This window comes from Phoxinus phoxinus (assembly GCF_949152265.1).
Source record: "Phoxinus phoxinus genome assembly, chromosome: 3".
In the NCBI taxonomy this organism is placed as follows: Eukaryota; Metazoa; Chordata; class Actinopteri; order Cypriniformes; family Leuciscidae; genus Phoxinus; species Phoxinus phoxinus.
The window spans coordinates 15,515,752-15,540,427 of record NC_136878.1 but is presented as its reverse complement, the minus strand read 5'-3'; the positions used below and the strand labels follow the sequence as shown (position 1 = coordinate 15,540,427).

Sequence of the window (24,676 nt, the reverse complement as noted above, 5' to 3'; positions counted from 1 at the left end):
CAACTCGACTGTTGAATTTTATACATAGAGTAGCTTATTTTCCTTGTCTCCTCCTACCCTATTCAATCACACACCTCTACCCTGGGCTATCCAACAATTGTTTAAAGAAGAGCCAGGGTTAATTCAGGACTTTATCTGACCTCTAGATCTTTGATAATTCAATGATGCAATTCAATTTCCTCTGCCTCCCACCGATATCTCAATGAATCTCTCAGAATCAGTTTAGCAGCTACCGTTGTTTTGGTTCATGGAAGATTGATCAAGGTTTTAACAAATTCAACCTCTCAGGGTTTTTTTATCAGGAAAATATGAGATTAAGGATATCTTTTTCATAATTTTAGACACAAGATTCTCATGCCAGTGTCTACTCTATCATCATCTACACATATAAACATGGATTTTTACAATGACATTCATTCATTCACTCCACAATGCATACTTTTTAATAATTCATTAATAGATAGCCACTCAAATGGTTTCACAGCTGTTAAAAATCTAGTCTTGGCAATCTTTGTGCCTCAAATAAACATTGAGTTTAAAACCCACAGGAACCTGGAGAAAATAATGTGAAGTGCATTATAGCTGTCGGTCGGTCCTGGTAAGGATAGTATCTTCTATTTCAATACTACAATCTCAACATTATTTACATAGAAAAGTAATTTAATCTGGGGGGTTTTGAAAGTTGAAGAATGGGGTGAAGGGACTGGATGAATAGAGAGGGAAAATCTTGTTATGAAGGGCAGTTTGAAGACTGACACGCCACATAATACAATTCATTGAGGACAAGCTAAGCAAAAAGACCTCCTTGGGTGAGCTGTGACAAGCTGGTCTCAACAGCCGGTCTGGTCTGGGATGTCACAGTGAGATTTGGCCTGCCAGAGTACAGAGAAGAGAGGGAGAAGCCACTTTTAGGAATGAACCAGACCATTTTAAGAGCTGGCCAAAGGCTCTCAACCTATAAAGAAGCATTTCCAGAGGAAATCAAATATTCAACAGGCTTGTCCATTCTGTTCCAGTGGCCTGTGGAGGGATGAGGGGTTCAGAATGAAAAAGAAAAGAAAGGTGCTTTGTTGGTGCATCCTATTCCCTGCAGACTACCCTACTTCCTGTCTCCACGGGCAGCCCGTATGAGCGCGGATGCTGTGATGTTGACTGCAAGCCATTACCACCTTCCTTTTGGTGCTGTCTGTTGGCATTTGAAGTTCCTACCACTTTGTTGATTCAATAAGCCATCACATAAAGCGTGTGGAATCCGTTCCAAAGGTAGACTGTCATTCAGGCCTGTTTGCTGTTGAATGGACATTTTCCCTCTGGAGACGAAGCTTTCTTTCTTTCTTTCTCAGCATCTGCATTCACAAATTCAAGTATACAACTTTTTTTTTGGAAAACCGAAAAGACCAATATACTATATTCGGTACAGTATAACCGAGAAGACCAATGTTGTATCTCTAACAACAGCTAAAGGCTAAGCAACATCTTGCATTTTTGGTTTATTTATTGTCTCCTTTAGTTAATGCAGTGGTGAATACCTCTTTTATGTCCACTGTTGTTAATGTATATATTATTTAATTTAATGTTCCATCCTTCAATTCTCCATACTGCTTATCCTCTCACGGGTTAGGGTTGTTTCTTGGTGTCACTCACTGATTATAATTATTATTGACCCAGATTATCACTGCAAAAGCAAGAGTGTGTCTCTCTGAATCATGCTCATGATCCCTTCCCTCTTTCCCTTGGGATTGCAAATTACATAATAAGGCACAAGGGTGACGTTGATGTTTCTTTTATCAATTTGTGAAGCGTTTATTTTATGTGTACAGTGGCTTGGACGTTTATGTGCATGACAGCTCATTCAATGCATTCAACATTAAAGCACGGTTCTCACTTTGTTCAAAGAAGTAGATGTTGGATCCTGACAAAAATCAATGATATTTGCAGAGCTGAGATATTTTGTCTCCTGCTGTTTTGATCTCTCTCTGAAGGAGGAAAGTTTTTTCCAACTAATCCCTAATCACAGCTTAAAGTGTGCCGTTTCGTAACTACTACTCAGAGGCAAATCCGGCCTCCAAGAATTGTGCGAGTGGGGGAAAGTGGACAGACTCCCGGATATCAAAGTGCTGTCATGGGTATGACATGAACTTTGCGGTAGGGTTTAACACAGACGCCAGTCATACACGGAGAACAATCTCCATTTGCAGTAATAAATCTGTCAGCCGTTTCCCCACAAAACAAATCTGATTTCATTAGCTGATTTTGTGCTTATTGACTGCTTGGGTTTAAGCTAAACTAGCAGGCAATCATCTTTCCACAATATGAAGCATTTAGGTTTTTTCGATGTTAACTCAATTTTGACAGAGAGATTAGGGAATGCAATTGTTGTGAGAATAGAGAATATTGAATAGAGCTCTGTATCTGAATGACTGTGACTTATGACTTTGTGTTAAAAGGCATAAGACTGATGTAAACACATGCCTGAGCTAATCCATACATACTCACTCTCTATGGCTTTTCTGCTGTCTTTTTGCATAGTAACACACTCAAGAGGAATTTTAAAGTAGTGGGGAGGAGAAAGACTTAAAATAGCCTTAAATGGTAATTGAGGTTGTGAATGTGTGGAAACTACACACACACACAAAAAAAGCTGAGGACAGTTATTTCGCTCAAACCATCAGTCAGACAGAAATAAAAATGTATAGTGAGCCCACATCCTGCAGGCCACTCTTCCCTCTCTAAATTATAGGTGTTAGGTGCACATTTAGAAAGTGCAGATGGGCCAGGCAGTGGCTGAGCTTTTCTAATGCAGTTATACACCAGCAAACATGCATTAGTATGTCAGCTCTTCCATCTTTTTCTGCTCTCCACCTCAGTGCATACTCATTTCAGACATGCTACTGAGTTACACCACATTGCTGTTTTGCTGCCTTTGTATGAATATCATTATTCAGGTTTCTTTGAACTTCTCCAGACTCCTCTATCTTGACGTGGCAGTGAAAATGAAGACGGCCTGTTGAACCACCACACATCTGTCATGCTCAGCCTTGATGTAATGCTAGCCCAGGCCAAGTCATGCAGAGAGTTCATGTGCACTTTATGACAAGCATTACACCAAGACTGTGCGTGATGGATGTGCGGTGGCTGCACAGTTGAAATTTTTAACTAAATGGTTATCCTCAGACCCAGACAGGAACTCTTAGAACTCAAATGTTGAAACTTTCAGTGGGTATTTATTATTATCAAAGGGATAGTTCACCTCAAAATTAAAATTGTCGTTATTTATTCCCCCTTGTGTTGTTTCAAACCTGTACGACTAGATTTCTTCTGTGGAACATAAAAGAAGATACTTTGTAAGATGTCTCAGTGTTTATTTTTTCCATTCAATGAAACTCAGTAGGGTCCAATGCTTTTTTGGACAGGTTTTTTTGATTGCATTGTCTGGACAAAAACATTTGAAACATTCTTAAAAAAATATTTGTCTGTGTTCCACAGAAGAAATACAGACATACCGGTTTGTAACAAAGTGATAGTGAGCAAATCAGGGTTACTACTGGTCTTAAAAATATCTTAAAAGTCTTATTCACCCTTAAACGAATCAAGGCCGTAAATCAGAGCAGAAAGTCTTAATCATAACATCATGGCATTAAATGTTGCATGCATTGCAAAAAAAAAAATCTTTGAGTCAAGATACATTTACTTTTGATGCTAATGTAAAAGTGTGCCTTGAAAAATTTAACAAAATTAAGTGAGTGTAAGTTTGTTTAAAACAAGAACAAATATCTGTTAATGATTCATGAAAAATTAAGTTGAATTAAAATTAACTTTGAATTAAGTAGATTTTTCTGAGCCAATTGGCAAATATTTGTTCTTGGTTTAAGCATAAACTCACTTAATTTTGATCGATCTTGCAGAGGAAAAAAATACTTAATATTTTATGTCATTTTTTATCTCCAGTAAATGCATTTTTTTTTAAGAATCTGGTCATTTGCACTGGGAAACCAGATAACAAAACTGAAGAAGAACTTCCCTTTTTTACAGTGTGAATTAGTAAAAAGGTAATGGATATCTGTTAGAAGTTGTATTTTCAAACTCTGATGTATTGTTATATACAACTCTATAATACAACTCAATGGCCTGGTTTCACAGACAAAGCTGAAGCCATGATTAAGCCTTAGTTCAACTAGGACATTTAAGTAGCTTTTATAAATTTGCCTTAGAAAAAAAAACATTTTTGGCACTGAGATATTTTAGAAGATATTTCAGTACAAGTTGCTTTCAGTTAAAACAGCTCAAACATGCATTTTAGTCTAGGACTAGGCTTAAACCTTGTCTGTGAAACCAGGCAATTGTGTTTCTCCCTAGACATTTACATTTAGAGAACATATTGACATATTATATTTTCTTCACTTGGTCTTTAAATTAAATGAAATACCTTTTAAGCCTTACATTTACCTTCATAAAGCTTGCAGAATCCCTTTGAATGACGACAGACCTTTAATTATTGGATTTAAATGTACGAGTCTTTAAGAAGTAAAAGGGTCTTTATCACCATTTGAATATAAATGATTTTAGGATGTGTTGAATAGAATAGAACTCTTCAGATATCTTTTGCTGTTGACATCAAAGGTAGTGTATCTTCTCAAACTGTATTTTAGTTCAGATTCATCTGTCACTGTGTAGAATTGTCAAATTAGGATGCTCTCTCTCGCTCTCTCTCTCTCTCTCTCTATATATATATATATATATATATATATATATATATATATATATTATTTATTTTTTATTATTATTATTTTTTGTCCAATGTGAAACCTGGTCCTGAAGCAAAACCACTGGAATATACAAGAGGAAAAACTTTCTCTAATTCTCTGTATACTTTTGTGTTTGTTAGATGAGTAAATCTTGTATTGCAATACTCACAAGTGTGGCTTATGAAAAGAAACACACACACACACACACACACACACACATCGGTCACATCCCGGGAGTAGCATACAGTGATTCGTAGGTCCGCCGGCATCATTTAGCATTTAGACTGGAGGAACCTAATTATCCACTCCCATACATATATCTTTGCAAATGTCTCCAACCTAACTGGGTATTCTCAAAATGTCCAACAAAATTGTGTTGGAGGAACTGACCCTGAATCAGCAAGAATGAGCTTCTTCTTTTGGGTTTCTGACCTCAAGTCATGTTTAATGAAAGACTCCCTGATTACATTGCCTTAGACTGGGGTGCTGCTATCAAGAAGCCAAGCGTCCATCAGGCTATTGGCTTTTTTAGGCAGTTTGTCTATTGAACTGCTCAATGTATCTGTGAAAGTGGAGTGACTTTGATTTTCTGTCTCTATTTATTTGTCGTGATAATCATGCGTTTGTCCTACCCTGCTATTTTGTCCACTTTTCATTTCGCCAGGTGCATCACAACACTGGCAGAAGGAAATCAATTTTTCCCACTCCATAGCTAATCTGTGTGTGTCTTATGTTCCACTGTTTACACCAGTGTTTTATCTGTAATTCTGTTGTGTGTCTGTCGTGTACGTGTGCAGGTTTTGAGTTACTGTATCAGCCGGAGGTGGTCCGACTCTACCTGTCTCTGCTGACAGAAAGCCAGAACTATAACACGCTAGAAGCAGCGGCCGGGGCTCTACAGAACCTCAGCGCTGGACAGTGGACAGTGAGTGTCTTCTCATAATCTTCATGTACATAACAAATTTAGAAATACCAGGAATTGGAAACTGATTCTTATTTAGATCCGTTAAAAAAAGCAATACCCGATTGAATTATTTTCATGATATTCAGTTCCATTAGAGATTCTGGTTAGTGTATTTTTATGCTTTATACAGATGGAAAATCATAATGAAATATAGAAATAGAATATACAATAAAAGAATCTGAGCTGTTGTATAATATAATTTATTTATTCACATATAATGTAGCCTACCTTTTTGTGGTATACACTGCATTTTGGAGTTGGTGCGATCTGTTTATGTTTTTGAAAGAAGTCTCTTAAGCTCACCAAGGCTGGATTTACTTTAGGCATTTTTTGCCTTTTATTAGGATAGGACAGTAGCTAGACAGATAGTGAGGTGGGAGAGAGAGCCGGGACTCGAACTCAACGGCTACATGTCGCCGACCTGAAATCTGATATTGTCTCAATTTTCTCTGTTGACAAGTCTTCTGCGAATCCATAAACCTTGGGATGTTTTGTTTCTGTCTGCTTGAAATGAACCTTGAACACATTTCCTAATCAATACCTAATTACAAGTATGGCGTGTCTGTACCACAGTGTCATGTGTGGGTGGTCTCTGTTCTCTCTTGTGGCAGAAGTCGAGAGGAAATGCCCCTAATAAACACGTCCCCCTACACCTAATGCATGAGTAAATCCCATTAAACTGCACTGCCCTGACCCTGCTTCCTTCTCCATTTTGGACCTGAAGTGCAGCCATGCATAAGCTCACAGCTTTTCTGTGTGGTTACTCCGCTTCAAACCTGCCTCATCTCTATGCCTGGTGACACACGCATGCTTGTGAACCCAGAGTCCCAAGCGCATCACAAACCCCTGCTGTAAGGAGACAGACATGTCACATCTGTAGTCTATAAGAGGATTTGAGAGCTTTTATTTATTAATTTATTCTTTCCCTACTTTTCTTGCCAATGTGTTTCTAGGCTCACTACCATCTCCTAGTGGCCATGGTGTGGTTTTGCAACAACTTGGGGCGCTGGTTGTGAAATAGAGATTTTTTTGTGCCACATAAAGGTTTTGTGATTCATGGGGTTGGAGTGAAAAATGCACACAGGTCTAGCAGGGACAAATGGCTATTTACTGGATTGGAGTTTCCCAGAATAGGGGAGCTTTTTCTTGCGCACATACTCAAACAGGCATATTCCTGTTATGAAAGATTTGCAGAGCTGCTTGTCCGGCTTGAGCGTAAGTTGACCTGACTTAATGAAATGAGTGCTGTGGAAAAATGTCTGATCAGAATGTATGATCCTCTCATTTCTACAGTGGTCAAACTATATCCGGGCGACAGTGCGTAAGGAGAAGGGGCTGCCAATCCTCGTGGAGCTCTTGCGCTCAGACTCAGACAAGGTGGTGCGAGCTGTGGCCATCGCTCTGAGGAACCTGTCCATCGACCGCCGCAACAAAGACCTGATAGGCAAGAGCAGCATTTCTTGATCATTTTTACCTTTTGTGTAAAACATATATTTGCATAATTATTGCCGCCAGATTTTTATTAAGAAATAGTACTTAAAAAAAAAAAATCAAATCATGTACACAAATTACAGTAGCCTGATAAAAGCTGTTTTATTTTATATGGTGCCAGTACCTTCATGGGCCTGACATGTTGAGATCACATGACCAGCTTAATAGCACTTGATCTCTATAACCCGTCTTTTATTGGGCAACTACACTAGCTTTCAAATGTTTGTGGTCAGAAAGATTTTTAAATGCTTTGAAGGACCAATGCTGCATTTATTTGATAAAAATGCAGTAAAAACAGTAATATTGTGAAATATTATTACAATTTAAAATAACTCCATTTTTAAATGCAAAATGTAATTTATTCCTGTGATGGCAAAGCTGAATTTTCAGCAGCCATTACTGTCTTCTTTTCAGTTTCGCATGATCCTTCAGAAATCATTGCTGCTCAAGAAACATTTCTTATTATCAATGTTGAAAACCTTTGTTATTTTTGTAGAAACGGTGATATTTATTTCAGGATTCTTTGATAAACCAATATTTCAAAAGAACAGCATTTATTTGAAATATATATATATATTTTTTAACAATGTAAGTTTTTACTGTTGCTTTCGATCAATTTAATGCATCTTTGTGGAATAAAATGATTAATTTCTTTAAAAAAAAATCTTACTGCCCCCAAACTTTTGAATCATTAGTGTAAAAATAATGTAAATAATCATTAGCTTGAAAAATAAATGGATCATGGCTAAATGTGAATCGTATTTGTACAACAAAATTGGTAAAACAAAAAATGTTATAAAAAAAAACTGTTACTCTGTGCTCTTAATTTTTTTCATTAGATTTTTACCCAGAAGGCAACAGTTAATGTTAATGAACCTGATATGTAGAAGATTATGAATACAAATCAGAGTTTACGCTGTGGCACAATTGTATTCTGCTTCTGGGTTTCTGCAACTTTTCCAGAGCCGAATCTATCATTCTTTTGTACTATCATCCTCAGGGAGTTACGCCATGAGGGACTTGGTCAGCAACCTGCCCAGCGGACAGCAGCGGCCAGCCAAGAACCTGGAGGAGGACACAGTGGTGGCCATCCTCAACACCATCCATGAAATCATCACTGACAGCTCTGAGAACGCCCGCTCTCTCATTACTGCGCAAGCAATCGACAAACTTGTGGCCATCAACAGGACCAGGTAGGAAGTGAATGGAGCAAAGACCACGACGCAGTATGGTTTCTTTTTTATCACATTTAAGCTATATTCACACTGTAAACTCCATTCTGATTTCTGCTGAAGGTACTTTATGAAACTAGAGTATAAGATGTTACAAAAAAGATGGTACTCTTTTCACTTTTTAGACCTAATTTGCATGGTACATAATTGAAACATGCTTTCTGTGTTGTAATTTATATATCAAGTCAACTATCTACATCCTCTTCAAGCAACTATGACTTCTTACGGCTCACTTAGTGCTGTGTGTACACCAACAACAGGTTTTTGATCTGTGCAAACATCTTCCATTAGTTTGGGTCCTCCTCAACTCGCAGAGAAAAACAGCAACAAGAGTTGCTGCTCTTTGAAGTGCCTTATTTTTATCACCACACATGTCATCTTTAATATATGCATGTGAAAAACTGAATATTAAGTGGTGTAGATATCAAAAGCAGCAAGAACTGAGAGTAAGCCATATGTTAAACAAACCTCCTCCTTCCTTTCCACATGTGACCTCATTTAAAGCTGCACATCATTTATACTGTGATTTTACCCAAAACTAAATATTGATTGTGAGAGATTAACTTTTTAAAGAGTACATGCTTGACTGGAGAGTGGCTACACGGCTTCTCTCCTTCTCTTTCTGACTCTGGAGATGCGGCTTTGAAGTCGGAGGCTCCTGGTAATTAAGTGAGGATCACAGGAAAAGCTAATGAAGTGAAAATAGAGAAATCTGTGGCCACAGGGGTTGAAGATTGGTGCCGTAGTGACTTCACGTTGCTGGGAGGGGAATACTGTAGATGACTTTGAATTTGAGAGTTATTCCAATGGGCTCTGGCTTCCTCATAGCTCTCTTTCCCTGCATGTTTATGCATTGCAGCCAGTCAGCAAGGGAGACCAAAGCTGCTTCCCATGTACTACAGACGGTTTGGAGCTATAAGGATCTGAGAAATGGCCTGACCAAGGATGGCTGGAATAAAACGCACTTCCAGGTATGCGGAGCAAAGCCACACACAAACACTCTGATTTCTCACTTAGTCTAATACCAAATGGTAAAGTATTGAAGAGTAAATCAATTGAATAAATGTCCGGTTTGCATTTCACTCCAAAATCTAAAGAAAAAAACTGTAAGAAATGAGTAAAAAAATATATATATATTTCTTTTTGGAGTTTATATATATATATATATATATATATATATATAAATCAAATTGCTGCTAATGTGCCATTATGTATACTTCATATATATTGCATTTTACAAATCTACTTTTTTTTTTATTGTATGATAATTTTTTAATTCACATTAGTACTTTTGTTAATGTAATGAGATAAAATGTGCTTTAGTTTTGTGCCTAATTGCCAGGAAAATTATTTCATAATGTAATTTTAATCTAATAATAGATTTTTTTTTCCTAATGCACAACATCATTTTCTTAAAGAAGTTGAACATCACATTTCTTGACAGTTTCTGCGAGATTCACTCAGAAAGTTCTATCACGGCTATCCTTTGCATCCCATATCTTCATATTTTATTACTTGTTACTTGTTACTTTAGTCCTATATTTCTGAAACATTGTCCTCTTGATCCTTCTCAGCCGACAGCAACTGGCACCCCCAAAGGATCCAAGAGCTGCAAGCCTGGCTACGACGACACTACACTTCCCTTGATGGAGAAGAATCAAGGTTAGCGTAAGACCCCAAACAGAGACTTTACACACTATCTGGCCGCTCAGGGGAGTTCTGGAGGTGCAGGTGCACCTGAGCGAGCATATCTTCTAAACTCTACTACTTTTGTGTTTTAACATGTGGCAGAATGCTTGATCTTTCACCCCCACTGCTCAGCTGGTGAGTGCAGCTGCCGCATCTCTTGTGCTTTAATCGGTCATTTGAACAGTTCATATGATACATAATGATTTATGAGGATCAGACAGCAAATGAATGGGCCTCAGTATAGGAGCTCATAATTCATTCACTCTCAAGTAAAATGATGGTAAAGTACTGAGCACCATCCGTCCACCCGGGCACATCTCATTGAGAGAGGAGTTGGCATGACAGCTTTGGCTTTTTTCTCATTTTATTACTGCTGTTAGCATGGATGCTCATGACAGTGATGCATTTGATCACATCCATCAGTCCCTCACCATTCCCTGCTTGCCTGAATGTGGAGAATAGAGCAGCCTTTGTTCTGGAAGGATTTTTCTCATTCATTTTCTCCATAACTGAAACCAGCCAGCTCTGAGACGAACTACTCATCCATGAACCATTACAAATGATGTTATCAAATCAGCAACACCAATCAAATATGAAACTGTTAACTTAAGATCATTATTCAAGAGTATATTATACAATATTTTAGAAGTTTATTACTAAAATATACACTACCATTCAAAACATTAGGGTCAGTAAGAGTATCTTAGGCCCACCAAAGCTGCATTTATTTTATCAAAAACAGTAAAAACAGTAATATTATGAAATATTATTACAAATTAAAATAACCTTTCTATTTTAATATATCATTAATTCCTCTGGTGGCAAAGCTGATTTTTTATCAGTCTTCAGTCACATGATACTTCAGAAATCATTTAATATACTGATTTGGTGCTCAAGAAACATTTATCGTTGTGCTGCTTAATATTTTTGTGGAATTTTATCCAAAAAGAAATCGTACTGACCCCAATTGTTTTAACAGTAGTGTATACATACATATAAGTTCAAGGAGAGTGTAAAGTGACTGATTTGATTGTCATTTCTATGATTTATGGAAGTGGGCAGTCACTTCTCACTTCCTGTGTCTCGTCTGATTGGTGGCTCTCACTTCAGAATTGTGTGTAGTGAAGTATTTCACAGAGAATTATGTAATTAAAGTATTATCTTCCACATTCAAACCTTTTTAAATCAGTTTCTCAATAATGCAAAGAATGAGATTTTACTCTATAGGCCTTGAAAACTATATGGAGAGATTTTATACTTAAATAAATTTTCTAAAAAGTGAAAAATCCAGCCTGTAAAATGCTTTGCAGGCAACAGAGGGTGTAGCGGTGGGGATATGATACCTATGGACGAACTCGGTCCAGGTAAGACCATTTCGGCATGCCCTCAAAAACAAACCCTACAGACTAATGTGGTTTTGTGAGAATACAAAACCATAATCCGTCTTAATTTGCGATTAGTTTTTAAAAAGTCATTAAATTCTAACTGCATTGCTTTTCCCCTGAAGAGTTTCATTCCAATGCTGTCTGCAAAACCCCTCTTTTAATAAGATGTTTGTAGTTCTGTTGTGTTTGGTGTGTATGGGCCGATGGAAGTTTGAGCAGAAGCTCTATTGCTTGTTCGCTACTGAGTACCACCTCTTCATTATGGTGCCGTCTCTCTGATCTTCTCCACTGAAGCAGCATCCTCTCCAAGCCTGACTGACAATAATTGGACAGAGGCTGAAGATGGGGTGCTGTTTGAGTGGCTGGAAGGAAGTCACACAGCATTCATGCACACATACACACACACATCACGCGCTCAGCTGCGAGCATGAGAACATCTGTGAACGCAGCACGTACGGGACGCTCCCAGCTGAAGGTTGAGGGATCTGTCGCTGCTTGTTTGAAGAGCCATGCTGAGGGTGCTGACACACCGATCATGATAACAGAGTTTCTCCGCTTTCTCTCCCTCTCATTAGATGGCTATTCGACGATTGACCAGCGAGACAAAGACTCCAAGTACAAAAGCAGCGACGGCTCGTCGGATCTGCAGGAGCGGGAGCCGTTAAAGGTCAGAGCAGAAGTGTCAGAAGTGAGACATGTTTCTACATCTGTTTAATCTGAGAAGGCACTCTGTGTGACAGTGCTGTCTGTGGTTGTGCGGTAATAACGTCTCTGTCTCATTAGTTGCTTTAGGCACCAACACTGCAATTTTCCATAGGAAAGAGAAATTATATATTAACAGTGAGTTGGTGTCGGAGCCATGGTGCAGCAGTTAACTAGACGGCATCATAGCATATGGTCTGAGGGAAAATAAGCAATTTGGTTCTCCAAAACAAGCCAAAATGGTTTTCATACATTGGAACTGTGCTACAAAGTAACTATTTCTCCTCCTGTAAAACCGCAGCTGCTCGTATATAAGTGACCTAATGAAAAACAAGCCCTTGTATAAAGTCACTTATAATAAGTGGGCATGTACCCCCCAGTACAATTGTAGTTGCAAACAACATGCAGAAAAAAAAATCAACATTAAGACTGGTAAATCAGTTTTCATCATTAAAAATAATTTCAATAATGCAAATTAATGAGATTTTACTCAATAGACCTTGAAAGCTAGATGAAGAAATTCTATATTTAAATGAATACTCTAAAAGTGAGCAAAGACACCCCCAGTACGATGGTAGTTACAAACAGCAGCGGTACAAAAGACTGAAATATAGTTTTTTTACACGCTGGGGTACAAAAGACCACATTGATATCCTGAGATTCAAAATCTAATTTAAGCTTGTGAACTGAACAATTATAAACATGTTTATTAACATTTGAAACACTATATTTTGAGCTAGGTCACTAATTAAAGAAGTAAATGTGTGACATTGATCATGTGATTCTTTAGTCAGGTGTTGGTCAGGCACACATTTTCCCATCATAACAGAGAACAGGATCATCAGGATCATATATTTGAGATAGTAAACTTGACTTCCCCTCATACAGTCTGCTGTTAGCCCCATTTCGTGCTTAAATAGATAACTCAACTTCAGCTTTGTGATATTGAAGTCATTAATGTAGAGATGATTAAGAAACTGTCTGGTGCTGCTATTTCCCCCTCTGACTGGCATCTGTAAGAGAGGTTGACTTGCATATCAAGTGCCTCTGCAACAGTAGATTGAGTTCTCTTACTCCCTCTTCACTTATATGGAGTCATCTCATATTATGAGTGTTATCACAGCCCAGCGTGAGAGTGATTTGCTTTACTGTGTGTCTGCGTTTGAAAGAGGCCACACTGTGCTCATAGATGAGCCGGCGTGTTCATGGACACACTGCATTATTGACGACTACATTTATGCACCATCTGTAGTCTCTCAGCATTGCGACTGGGCTTTGTATCTCAACAGCTGCCTGCCGTATTTCATTGTTAGGCTTTACAATCGCTTTAATAGATGTCATGATAAATTCTGATTTCTGTTGCTGTGAATGTCAGAATTCTGTCAGACCGTCAGATTATTTTTCATTGTCAGAATATTTGGCAGACAGAAAAGAGTTATTTTCCTACTAATACAATGAAGTTGCTCCCTCTAGGGGTCCTTGTTGGCACAACATGCTTTTGATACATAAATATCACGTCGACCACATTTTTGTTGTTTTTATGGAATGGTTCTTTATTCTGTTCTGCATGCTTTCTCTTTAAATGACCTTTCTCTTCTATAATTTCTAACTGTTTATTTTCCCCTTGAGCTTCCCTGTTGCGAGGACTAACTCTTCCTTTCTCTGTGTGTTTAAACTGTTGGTTTTGCTGATTTGAACCCCTCTCTCACTGCTGCAGAATGACACAAATAGGAAACACTATATCAGGAGCAACAGGCCGACTGTCAGTCTGGTGGATGCTTGTGATGTTAAACCTCAGCCTGTTGACTCCTGGGTCTAAATGCATGCATGGTAGGTCTTATGTGTTTGATTTGGATGTTTTTTTATTAGTAGTTTTGTTCTCGCTCGTTCTGTTTATGAAATAACAACCACCCTATGTTATCATTTGCTCTGTCTAACCCAGAGAAGTGCATTGGCTGACAAGTGCATGCTCAGATATTTAAAAAAATATTTTCTATAAATTAGTTTCCTGTGGAAAGTGGACTTCATTGACCAAAATACACTGTCATACATGTTCTTGTGGGCAGTGCTGCCTTCTCTGGGTTCGCTTCACCATCGTCTGTTTATTTTCACTCTCATGCTTGGCAAACATCTACTCATCATTCACGCATTCTTAATCCCATACTATATCTGTCTAGCAGAAAACCATTATCAGTTCAATCCTGGCCTTTGAAACATGTAGAATTCAGTCTTGTCTAGAGGATCTTATTAGTTTGTCATTCATGAAAACAAGTGTAATTAAAGACAAAGTTTTGTTTTAAACATAATATCGTATTTGCTTTTGTAACTTTGGCTACATGGTTAGATCTGGTAAGTTGAGAGAAAACATTTCCTTAGTTTCAACAAATCATCCATCATTCAATCAACATGCTCACTTCCATTTTGCAAACATTATCATATGCATGTCTAATGTAATCAGGAAGTCGTTTTGTGACCATAATAGAAATATTTCTCAATAGAACACATATTTTCATTTAGTCTGATGATGTCATCTGATATCTGTGGCTCTCCGCTGCAGGCTTAGCTCGCAACAGCGCTACATCTGACCACACAAGGATTTCACGAGTCACCACTGCCATTAACCGCAGAACTCACCCTGATGTGGACTCATCTGAAGACTTTTGCCTAAAAGAGCGAGATGCAAACTTTCATTCAACAGCCAGTATTTTCAGATTTCTCAACAAGTGAAAAAAACAAAAACGGTTTAAAAAAAATAAAAAAATACCACTTCTCATATGTACATTCCCACTGGACGTAGTGTACCCAGAACTGAGGATTTGCTGGAATGATGGATGGATTGAGTGTACAGGAAGTGCTGTCGTGGACGCGGACGTGCATTGGAAAGAATTGGATTGAGTGCAAAGAGGAAATAAGAAAAGAAACTATTTTTATGTCAAAACAAAAAAATATAATTTGCCTATATTATTTTTGTTGTACGTTTCTGCCTGATTACTGTTTGTTTTGTGGATTTGTTTTCCCCAGAAGTGCAGTGAATTGTGAAATTTTTGTTTGTTTGTTTTCATTTTGTAGAGTTTTAATGAACGTTTGGGTTATCTAAAATAGTTGAGGACACTTGTGAAGGAGGAAAAGGAAAGTTTGATCTTTAGGGCCCGAGCACCGATGGTGTGAGGACCCAATTGGAATTGCTCCGTTTATTTTTTCGTTGTTGTTGTTGTCCATTACAGCGGTGTGGGGACACATACCATGTGTCAATAAGGGGGGGAGGGGGGGGGGGTCTATATTGAAATGCACGCTTTGCGATTTCTGTGTGCTGGCTTCATAAAGCAACTTTAAAGACATATTATCACTGTGTTTGTTTCTTCTCACTGAGAACACGGACATCTGCTCACAGCGAAGCTGAAGGGAGGAGAGCTGCTGCGCTTTCAGTGCTGATCCTGTATTCCCCTTGACATGTCCAGCTGCAGAGGCATGCTGGGTAACACTGGCACTTACCAGCTTTTGCTTTGGTTTATTTAATAAGCGGTAATGATGGGGGGAAATATATTTGTTAATATGTAGATTGTGTTATGAGGGATAGTAGGGGGATTCAGTTGCTCCTGTTGTCATAAAAGTAGATTTTAAAAACATTTTATATTTTTGTTGTTTTATAAATGTATATTAGGTTGCAAAGATAAAAAAAGAGGGGGGTGTGGGATCACAATGTTCTTTATAACATTGATAGATGTGAATCCATAACAGTTTGTTCAGAGCACATTCAGTATTCCGTACATTAAGCATGGCCATGTTTGTATACAAATTAATAATATAATAAAAAGATCATTGCTTTAGATAAATGTTTATCAAAGGCTGTAGAGTCATTCTCATTGTCTATTTATGTTATATTTTTTACATCTTGCTTTGTTTTTAAGCATTTATTTTCAGTGTTCTTTTTTTTCAATTGGAAAACATGTTCAAAATGATCTGATTGGTTGACAGAATTGAAGCGTTCATCAGGAAAGACAATGAATATTACAGAAGAGGAATCAGGGATAGACACTACCTTTCATTTTAGCTGTTATGCAAGCCTAAATACTTTTACATAAAAAAAGTGTGTCTCTTGAGTATAACAAACAAGCATGACAAAGTTTTAATGTTGTTTTCATTCAGTTAGTTTCATTTATTTGTAAATTGGATATTACAATCTGGACACTCAGATGAGAAAAAAGCAAATGCTGTAAATGTTCCAACTGTCAATGTAAAGATATCCTGTAATATACATATAATTTTACTCATAAACATAAAAAAGGGACAAACACTGACATACCAAGTAGGATGACAAATTTTGTTTCCATGTAATGTGAGGCAAGCAACACACGTCTGCTTTATCGTCTGATTTCTGTCATGTGACTCTATTTAACTCTCTATAGCAAAGATTTTTTCATAGACTTCTAATAACAAAATAACTGTGTAATAATTTTCACTTTTGAAGATGAAATGTTGTGTACATTCACATCGAGATCTTTAGCCTTGTGTAGGTTCATTATTAATATTTGACTGTCTGTTCCTGACTGCCTTTTTGCAGAATACAACCAAAGGATTTTGGTACCATGTAGTACGAGAGGTTCCCGGAGTGTGAATTTGCATCAGATTGTATATTTCTAGAAAAACGGATGTTGAAATGGATTTAAGAGAAACCTACTATTGTAGATATCATTAATTCAGAGCATCAAAATTCAGTATGTGTACAACTTGGTAGCAAATGTGTTTGTAACTATCATGTGCCTTAACCTTTTTCCATGTTAGATGAAAAAGATAAGTGTGTTTTATATGTTTTATTGGTCCCTGACTGCTCTCTCTCTCTCTCTCTCTCTCTCTCTCTCTCTCTCTCTCTCTCTCTCTCTCTCTCTCTCTCTCTCTTACACACACACACACACCCCTCCTCTCTCTGGCTCCTCCCACTTTCACTCACTCTGTGTTCTCAATGTAGTCTAGACTGGTGATGGGTTTTGCCTTGTATTACATTGTATTATAAACTTTTAAAAGATAGAGACATAAAAGGGTTTGATTATATAGTTGTTAATGCTTTCCTAGCACTCAAGAACAATGCCACAGTGACCGAATGTATTGTTAATTTTACTAATACCCAGAAGAGAGAATTGCTCTTGTTAAAGAAAAATCCAGGTTTGTAGAGTATCATTTTGGTGTGTTTTCAATAAATCATGCCTGAAAAGAGTGCATTCTGTCTGCTTTTGTTTCTTTTCCTCTTGATTTAAAGGGATATTTTGTTGTTTTGGACTCCATAGACGTTCAGTGTATGGATAAAAACAGTTTTGTTTAATGTTCTTTCATGTTCCACAGAAGAAAGTAAGTCATACAGATCTGGATAGCATGTGGGTGAGTAAATGATGACATAATTTTTAAAAAAAATGTTGGTGAACTATTCCTTTATTACACAAAGAACTTACAGCTTTCAGTTCAGGCGAATTATGTATTTACTACAAACAGTTTTTTGTTTCAGTGCACTAGGAATCTGCTGGGAGTGGTAGTTCGGAACTCATTTGTGTACATGATTTAAAGGTTGATACTCCCTTCACACACCCTCTGACAGCGTAAATATTCATTTCAAAGTCAAAAGTCTAGGAATTTCTAGTCTAGGTTAAAAAACAGTAAAATATTTCTCCCTCTCTCAAGAAGTTTCCTTTGTGGAAATGTTAAAGTCTGAAGTTCAGCGTGCATTAAATCACATCACCCAGTGTGTGTGCGGCTCCTGCGATGGCCTGTGTGACGATGGATAAGTGTTTATGAGCCTGATCCCAGTCTTCCTTCAGGTCAGTGCTCTCAGCCTTCTCCACCGCATCTGCCAGGCCGGGGAAGGTGGGCACACTCGATGACCTCGACGCCCATATCACGTGCCTGTGTGATGCCAGAGAGCGGTAGAAGTGATTGCAAACAGGTGTGACATCAGCGTGAACAAATGAAGGATGGTCTGTGGAATGCTAATTATTATTCATAAGGGACTGGTCATTAGTAGCAAGATGTTTTATTAATGCTGCTTCATACCTGAAACCATATTGTTCTGGGAACGCTAACGGGTCAAGGAAAGCCCTGTCCAGCAGCATGAGCTGGTCATTAATTCTGCGAGCTTTCAGAGGCCTGTTGTGAAGACAGAAGTAATATTTAAGCTGTTGTGTACCCTTGACACCAGAGCAGGTGATTTATTATTATTTATTTAATTTTTACATAATTTTAACCCTTTAAAGCCTACTGTATCGTATTTTATATGCAAATTTAAAAGGTTTCTAAATGATCCACATGAACAAAAAAATTCTGAAAAACCTGTTGTGAATCTATTACATGCCTTCTGTTGGTTGATAGATTATATTTTATTAGCAAGAAAAAGGCATTTTTAATATAATTTAAAAAACTTCAGGTTGTGGTACACGTCTGTTTGCTGTGAAATCCTTTCAGATTTTTATAAAGTTAACGTAAAGAATAACTTTTATAGTAATATTTCAGGATAAACACTATACTGGACTGAAGCAACTTACAGTAGGTTTACTTGTTTATCCAGGCATTGGCACAGGCTTTTTTTTTTTAGGAAAATCATGTTAAAAATATGAGTATGAAATTATGATTCATCAGGATTTTGAGGAACGTTTATTTTGTGCATCTCTCAAGCATCATTCTGTTGCATTGGATTATATGATAACAAAAACTACAGAGCTTTGATCATACAATTCAGCATTAAAAATATCATCTTACTAAGACTCATTACTGTGATGTTTACAGTAGCTATAGAAAAAATGTTGTAAGTATACTTTTGCTCAGTTTGGGCCTGTTTTTTAAGTATGAGCTCCATATTCTCCTCCTATATGAGCCATAAAAACCTGATTTATAAAATGTTCTACTCAACATAAAACACATATGCAAACATATGCTTGTTTTAAACATAAATTTTGCCTAAAGCTACAATAAACGGTTCCATATTAACTATTATTTCCTTTGTAAGGCTTAACAGAGTTAACTTACGTTTCTTTTGCGAGATCTGAATCCCTGATCAAACTATCCAGTTTGGTGGCTGTCTCTCGGAATAACTGCACAGCTTTCTTCAAGGATTCTGGGATGGGAAAAAGTTCTCATTGCCACTTACATAACTTCCATCGCTCTCACCTTGTATTAACTTTTAGGTTGACAAAATTCCGCTACGATTAGGAAAAAGGAAGCAATTCCCTCATCCAAAGCAGTTTGAATCTTGTTAGCTCACCCATAGAGATTCCTTTATCTGCAAGTTTTTGCTCAAAGGCTGTGACCGCCTGACTGAGGTACCGCTCCAGACTTTCTGCATAGTCACTGCAGTTAAAAGGCAACAGAAGACTGTCAGCCAATCGCACCAGCACATTCCCTGCTGTCCTGGCTACTGCCTGGTGACTGGTGAAACCTGCATAAGGGAAAGTCATTTGAACTTAAAATAGAACAGACGAGTACAGGCTGATAAATATGTTTTAGTATTAAAAGAGGGTTCATAGTAATTAGTAAATATATATCGGCTCGTTTGAGAGTCTTAGTATTCATTTCACCTGGATCAATGAACGTAGATGCATAGTCAAAGGTGTCATAAGCCGTGTGGTAGGCTGGGTAGATGCGCGCTCTTGTTTTACTCTGCAAAGTGATCAAGAATGTGTTGTTAGTATTACTCAACTTTTTTTAATGCCAAGTGATTGCCTTAGCGCTGACCACTTACCCGGTCATAATAATAGGAAATGTCCATAGAAGTTACTCCAAGGTAGTGCATAAAAGCAGCGTAATCACTTCCTGCTCCTGTCAAGAAGCCCACGCTGCAAATACTATTGACAATATTGAGAATTATTACTTTACCAGTCATGGTGCTATAATCCCCTTGCGAACCATGAGGTAGTATTGTGGAATAATAAGAGCATACTTTGGTATAACCCCATAATTTGGACTGGTTCTGTTGAAATATTTTATCCAGTTCTCGTAGACTGATGTGGTTGTTCCAGGTGCATTCACCTGAAAGCACATGACTCATAAAAGTCTTATGAAAGACACGGAGGTCACTCTTCAGGGATACAAGGCTTGTTCCTCACCTGTTTGGAGGCTGTAAAAAGCACACTCTGTGCAGCTGGAGAAGCAGAAGCTCTGAGAGTGGCATTCGCTGTGGTGGACATCAAGCATTTCAGCAAGCGGAACACGGGATGGAATTAATATTGAAAGTATTGAAAGAGAAAAAACATCAACTCGTACCAAACACTGAGATGTCCACGTTGATGTACGCCACAGTGCGTTCACTCAGCTTACTGAAGTACTCCTGAGGATGGACAATGCTTTCAACACCAAAACGGTCAAATCTTTCATGCTCTAATTCCAGTTTTTAGTAATGCTACTAATGTCTTTATTAACAAACCTCTGTGTATTCTGCAGATCCAATCAGACCAAATTCTTCAGCTCCCCAACTGCCAAAGATAATGGACCGCCGAGGTCGCCATCTCCCTTTCGGGTATAGGGAATTACGGTTTGATTTTCTTTGCTTGTAACACTAATATTTGATAAATCATACTCATATTTTTCCTCTGTATTGCAACTTCCTGTTGCTTTCATTATACCTAGACCACCTTGTCTCATAGCAAAGTACTTCATTTGGGTCACTACAACCAGCCCTAGCCACATTTGATATCAAATGCAGTTGTTGTCTGGATGTCATTAGGCCTCACCTTCCTTCAGCATCTTCCCCAGGACTCTGGTGATCTCCAGCATCACTGCTGTGCCGCTGCTGGGGTCGATGGCCCCGTGCACCCAGCTGTCCCTGTGGTTCCCATAGATCACATACCTGTCTGAACAACACGCACACAAAAATACAGTTTGCAGATGCAATTTATTCCTGTGATGGCAAAGCTGAAATTTTCAGTATCATTACTCCAGTCTTCAGTGTCAAGAAAGATTTCAGACATTTTAAGTGTGACTTGGGCGTCCAAATCATTTCTAGGGACTGTGTATATTTGAACAACAGGTATTTTGTGCTTTTTAACACTATTACAAATATAACTTACCTGGCTCCACACTGCCTCTGATTATTCCCATGACGTTCGCTGAATTTTCCAGCCTCTCAGTGTTATAAATGTCCATGTGTACATTGCTGACAGACAAAACAAAACATAATTTTCATTCTATCCTACATTCTATCCTTCCAGCATACTTGTTCAAGCATTGGAAGATACTGTATATATTGGACACAAACATGCACAAACATTTACCTGTTGTTTAAGAGAGACGTGGGTTTGAACCCTGGCCCACCAAGTTTGTATGTGCATTTAAGTGAGCCTTGCCATTCAATAGGGGCATCGTCCCCATCAAGCTCACTGTCACAGATAATTCAGTCAGAATTAGAAGGAAACATAAAAAGTAAGTTACTAAACAAATAAAAAGTATATTTAAACAGTTATGCTTACCAGATCAATCTTTCAGCATCCTCAAACCCTATTGGCTGTGCTGGAATTGGTGGAATACCTGTTATGTCTTCTTTTGGTCTTCTGTATGTATCATCTACAAATGAAATCAATTGCATATGTTGTTGTTTATGTATCGTACGTAATACGTGTTTTCGTGTAAAAAAAATCACTGGTTACCTTTTGCAGCTAAGTAAGGTGTTAACAAGTCTCCAAAGTCAATGTTGTATGAGCCTCGCTCGACGCCAGAGGGTGGCAGATACCAGGAGTGAGGGTAGGTTTCACTTTCTGACACCAGGCCATCATTAATGTCATATGGGTCGGTATAGACCAGCACCCCAACAATGCCGAACTTGGCTGCATTTATAGCCTGTTATATTAGAGTAAGTTGTATGCATTCAAGGTGATGAAACTACTAACAGTCTTCTAAACTGATACCTAATACTGCATTTTCCTTTTCTGATGTCTTTGAGAGATGTAACTAGTGTTTTCTCACTTTTTTCGATCGCCCTTCTCCTCCGTATCTGGTGATGGCGATGGTTCCCCTCAGATCCAGTGTTCTGTTTAACAGCTCGTAGTCACTCATTTTACCTTGGTTTGCATAGACAAGCTTTCCCTGCATATAAAAGACAGATGAGTCAATATATTGGACCATATCACAATTTTCTTCAGACATAAATTTCACCTCCATAATATCTACAATTGCACAATCATATACGCTTTTGATAAAGTTAGTGACAGCAAGATATGCTTACAATAAACTCTTGTTTAAATAGTCAATATAGTGGAACAGTGAAAGAAAAAGATCAATAAATAGCTATCAGTATGACTTTACCACAGTGACTTGTACTGTGCGATAGCCACAAAGGTCATTACGGGTTTTTTTCTAAAACAATCAAGTGCAATAAAGACATTTGTTGTCTTCTCTTGCTCAGATATGTCTGTGTCAAGAGTTATGGCTGTGTCATTATGTCATAAGATAATCGGCTTTATTTCATGATAACAGCTCCATCAGAGGAGGCATTTTAAAAAATAAAACAAAATGGAAAAAACTGATCAGAGACAATGAAAAGTCATTATTAATTGAAAATAAAAAAGTAATATAATTATTATACATTTATTAAAAGTACGCTGCCTTTCAAAATTGTGGAGTCTGCAAGATTTGTAATGTTTTTGAAAGAAGTCTCTTTTTCTTACCAAGGCTGCATTTATATGATCAAAAAAAAAATATTGTGAAATATTATTACAGTTTAAAATGTAATTTATTCCTGTGATGCCATTACTCCAGTCTTCAGTGTCACATGATCCTTCAGAAATCATTCTAATATGCTGATATGCTGCTCAAGAAGCATTTCTTATTATCATCAATGTTGAAACTCTTTAATATTTTTGAGGAAACCGTAACAAAGTTTTTCTTGAAATAGAGAGATCAAAAGAACAGCATTTATTTGACGTTATGAATGTCTTTACTGTCACTTGTGATCAATTCCATGTGTCCTTGCTAAACAAAGTATTACATTTCTTTAAAAAAAAGATCTTACTGACCCCAAATTTTTGAACGGTATTCTACTGCTTTACTAATCAAATGGATGGATAATGTCAGTAAACTACATATATTTATTTAAAGAATAATATGTAAGCGTTCATGGACTGTTAAGGTGGTGAAGGCTGCACACCTTGACATTTCCTGCAGGGGAATATGCTGCGTACGGCTGGACCACCTCTGGGTCGTCCTGGTCAGGTGTGTATGCCTTCTCTCTCTCTCTTGCTGTAAACAGGACTGTGTTTTCTGGATCAACTAAGAGAAACAGAGTTTGTTCTTAAGTTTCCTATACATCGTTAAACATTTTTGGATAAAATATGATTTTGATCTCACTCATTGTGTTGAAAGCAAATCAGAAAAATGTCTCAAACTAAAAGGTGTTCTGAAATAAATTCAGAACTAAAAATGTTGTGCTTTGAATAGATATTCTATATGCGGTCTTACCAACAGAGACTTTGTTGGGGTTTGTTTTGTCAGGGAATGACAGATACACCTTGTAGTCCTCTCTCCATGCATTGTCCAAGCCTGTTTTGGGGTCGTTCCATCTCTTCAGCATAAACTCTACGGTTGCTTCATCTCCAGGGGTGGTGGCCATGTGGGGAACCTTAGTCAGCTCCCTTTGGAGAAACAACACAAAAGTAAATTCTTAAAATCAGCTGAAACAAACAACTCTATACAGATTCATGTCTATAAAGCTTGTCCGTTCAATTGTTTTAGTGTGCTTCAGAATAAATGCTTCACCTGAGGTTTTCTTTAATTTCGTTGGTGTCCAGTTCTGCAAGGAATTTCTCAATGATACTTTCATCCACATCACGAGATGCATCCCGGATCCACTCTGGCACCGAACTGCCCTTGTCAATGGCGAAGTGTCCCAGCAGAATCCCTATAGTAAAAACCACTGCTCCTGCAAGGAGACCCAACAACACCTTCTTAATAAGCATGATGTCTGTATGTCAGAGCCCTAAATGCACCTTCTGCATGGTCAACCGGCTCTACCCTCCTCTAATAAAGCCTGTGACGAGAGTGGTGAGATGGTGGGTGTGAAATAACAAGATCATATGGATGAAATTGTTTTGTCCTTCTAACTGCCATTTCAAAATCCCTATTCCTGATAAGAGGGATTTAACTGAACCATAAAGTTTACTCATTCATTTTTTTTTTTTTTTTTTTTTATAAATGTCATGTTGGACTTTATCTCCTGGCACAACTGTAAAAAATTGTACTATGTTTGCATCTATATATGCACACTGAGTTTATAAGCATTGACACTTTATGACCACCACCACACACGTATGTACACGTATGTATATATATATTCCACCATTACTAAAATAAATGTAAAAACTAAGAACTTTGTGGTGCTCAAGGTCCCATTCTGCTGTCCTAGGACTATCCACATTAAGACAGAATGACAACTACATACATTTTTTTTTTTCATCTAATACTTTGGTATGTTTGTTTCAAAATCTGTGTATTTATCATCAT

At 37.7% G+C, this 24,676-nt stretch overlaps 2 protein-coding genes across 32 annotated transcripts in view; one reads left to right on the top strand and one right to left on the bottom strand.

Moving 5' to 3' along the window:
• arvcfb (ARVCF delta catenin family member b) overlaps nucleotides 1-16,045 on the top strand; it is a 229,897-nt gene extending 213,852 nt beyond the window's left edge. For 8 of the 31 annotated variants that reach the window (XM_079605631.1, XM_079605630.1, XM_079605623.1 and 5 more), the window contains 10 exons: nucleotides 5,543-5,670; nucleotides 7,003-7,153; nucleotides 8,201-8,393; nucleotides 9,292-9,403; nucleotides 10,007-10,094; nucleotides 10,224-10,256; nucleotides 11,432-11,485; nucleotides 12,082-12,194; nucleotides 13,926-14,038; nucleotides 14,766-14,926. In XM_079605631.1, the coding sequence (XP_079461757.1) occupies nucleotides 5,543-5,670; nucleotides 7,003-7,153; nucleotides 8,201-8,393; nucleotides 9,292-9,403; nucleotides 10,007-10,094; nucleotides 10,224-10,256; nucleotides 11,432-11,485; nucleotides 12,082-12,194; nucleotides 13,926-14,027 (974 nt within the window). In that variant the 3' untranslated portion in view covers nucleotides 14,028-14,038; nucleotides 14,766-14,926. Of the gene's footprint in view, nucleotides 1-5,542; nucleotides 5,671-7,002; nucleotides 7,154-8,200; nucleotides 8,394-9,291; nucleotides 9,404-10,006; nucleotides 10,095-10,223; nucleotides 10,257-11,431; nucleotides 11,486-12,081; nucleotides 12,195-13,925; nucleotides 14,039-14,765 lie in introns of all 31 variants that reach the window. The other 23 variants (XM_079605644.1, XM_079605624.1, XM_079605626.1 and 20 more) reach the window with 9 other exon arrangements.
• A 1,561-nt stretch (nucleotides 16,046-17,606) lies between these two features.
• Nucleotides 17,607-24,242, bottom strand: naaladl1 (N-acetylated alpha-linked acidic dipeptidase like 1). The gene is made up of 19 exons (XM_079605674.1): nucleotides 23,933-24,242; nucleotides 23,636-23,808; nucleotides 23,325-23,446; nucleotides 22,145-22,264; nucleotides 21,829-22,018; nucleotides 21,652-21,745; nucleotides 21,457-21,561; nucleotides 21,253-21,338; nucleotides 20,917-21,036; nucleotides 20,610-20,695; nucleotides 20,450-20,513; nucleotides 20,293-20,360; nucleotides 20,127-20,215; nucleotides 19,929-20,022; nucleotides 19,765-19,846; nucleotides 19,452-19,625; nucleotides 19,217-19,304; nucleotides 18,248-18,340; nucleotides 17,607-18,100 (listed from the first exon to the last, which is right to left on the bottom strand). The coding sequence occupies exons 1-19, from the start codon at nucleotides 24,130-24,132 to the stop codon at nucleotides 17,923-17,925; spliced, it is 2,226 nt and encodes a 741-aa protein (XP_079461800.1). The 5' UTR covers nucleotides 24,133-24,242; the 3' UTR covers nucleotides 17,607-17,922.
• Between the last annotated feature and the right edge of the window lie 434 nt (nucleotides 24,243-24,676).

What these genes read in the sequence shown, in the direction of transcription:
- naaladl1 (XM_079605674.1), bottom strand. Translation starts at nt 24,132, where the DNA reads ATGCTTATTAAGAAGGTGTTGTTGGGTCTCCTTGCAGGAGCAGTGGTT. An exon ending in CCCCTGCAGGAAATGTCAAG is followed by an intron (nt 22,265 to 23,324) that starts GTGTGCAGCCTT and finishes TTTTATATGCAG; the next exon opens with GGAAAGCTTGTCTATGCAAA. An exon ending in TTTTTACAGCCTCCAAACAG is followed by an intron (nt 20,216 to 20,292) that starts GTGAGGAACAAG and finishes ATGTGCTTTCAG; the next exon opens with GTGAATGCACCTGGAACAAC.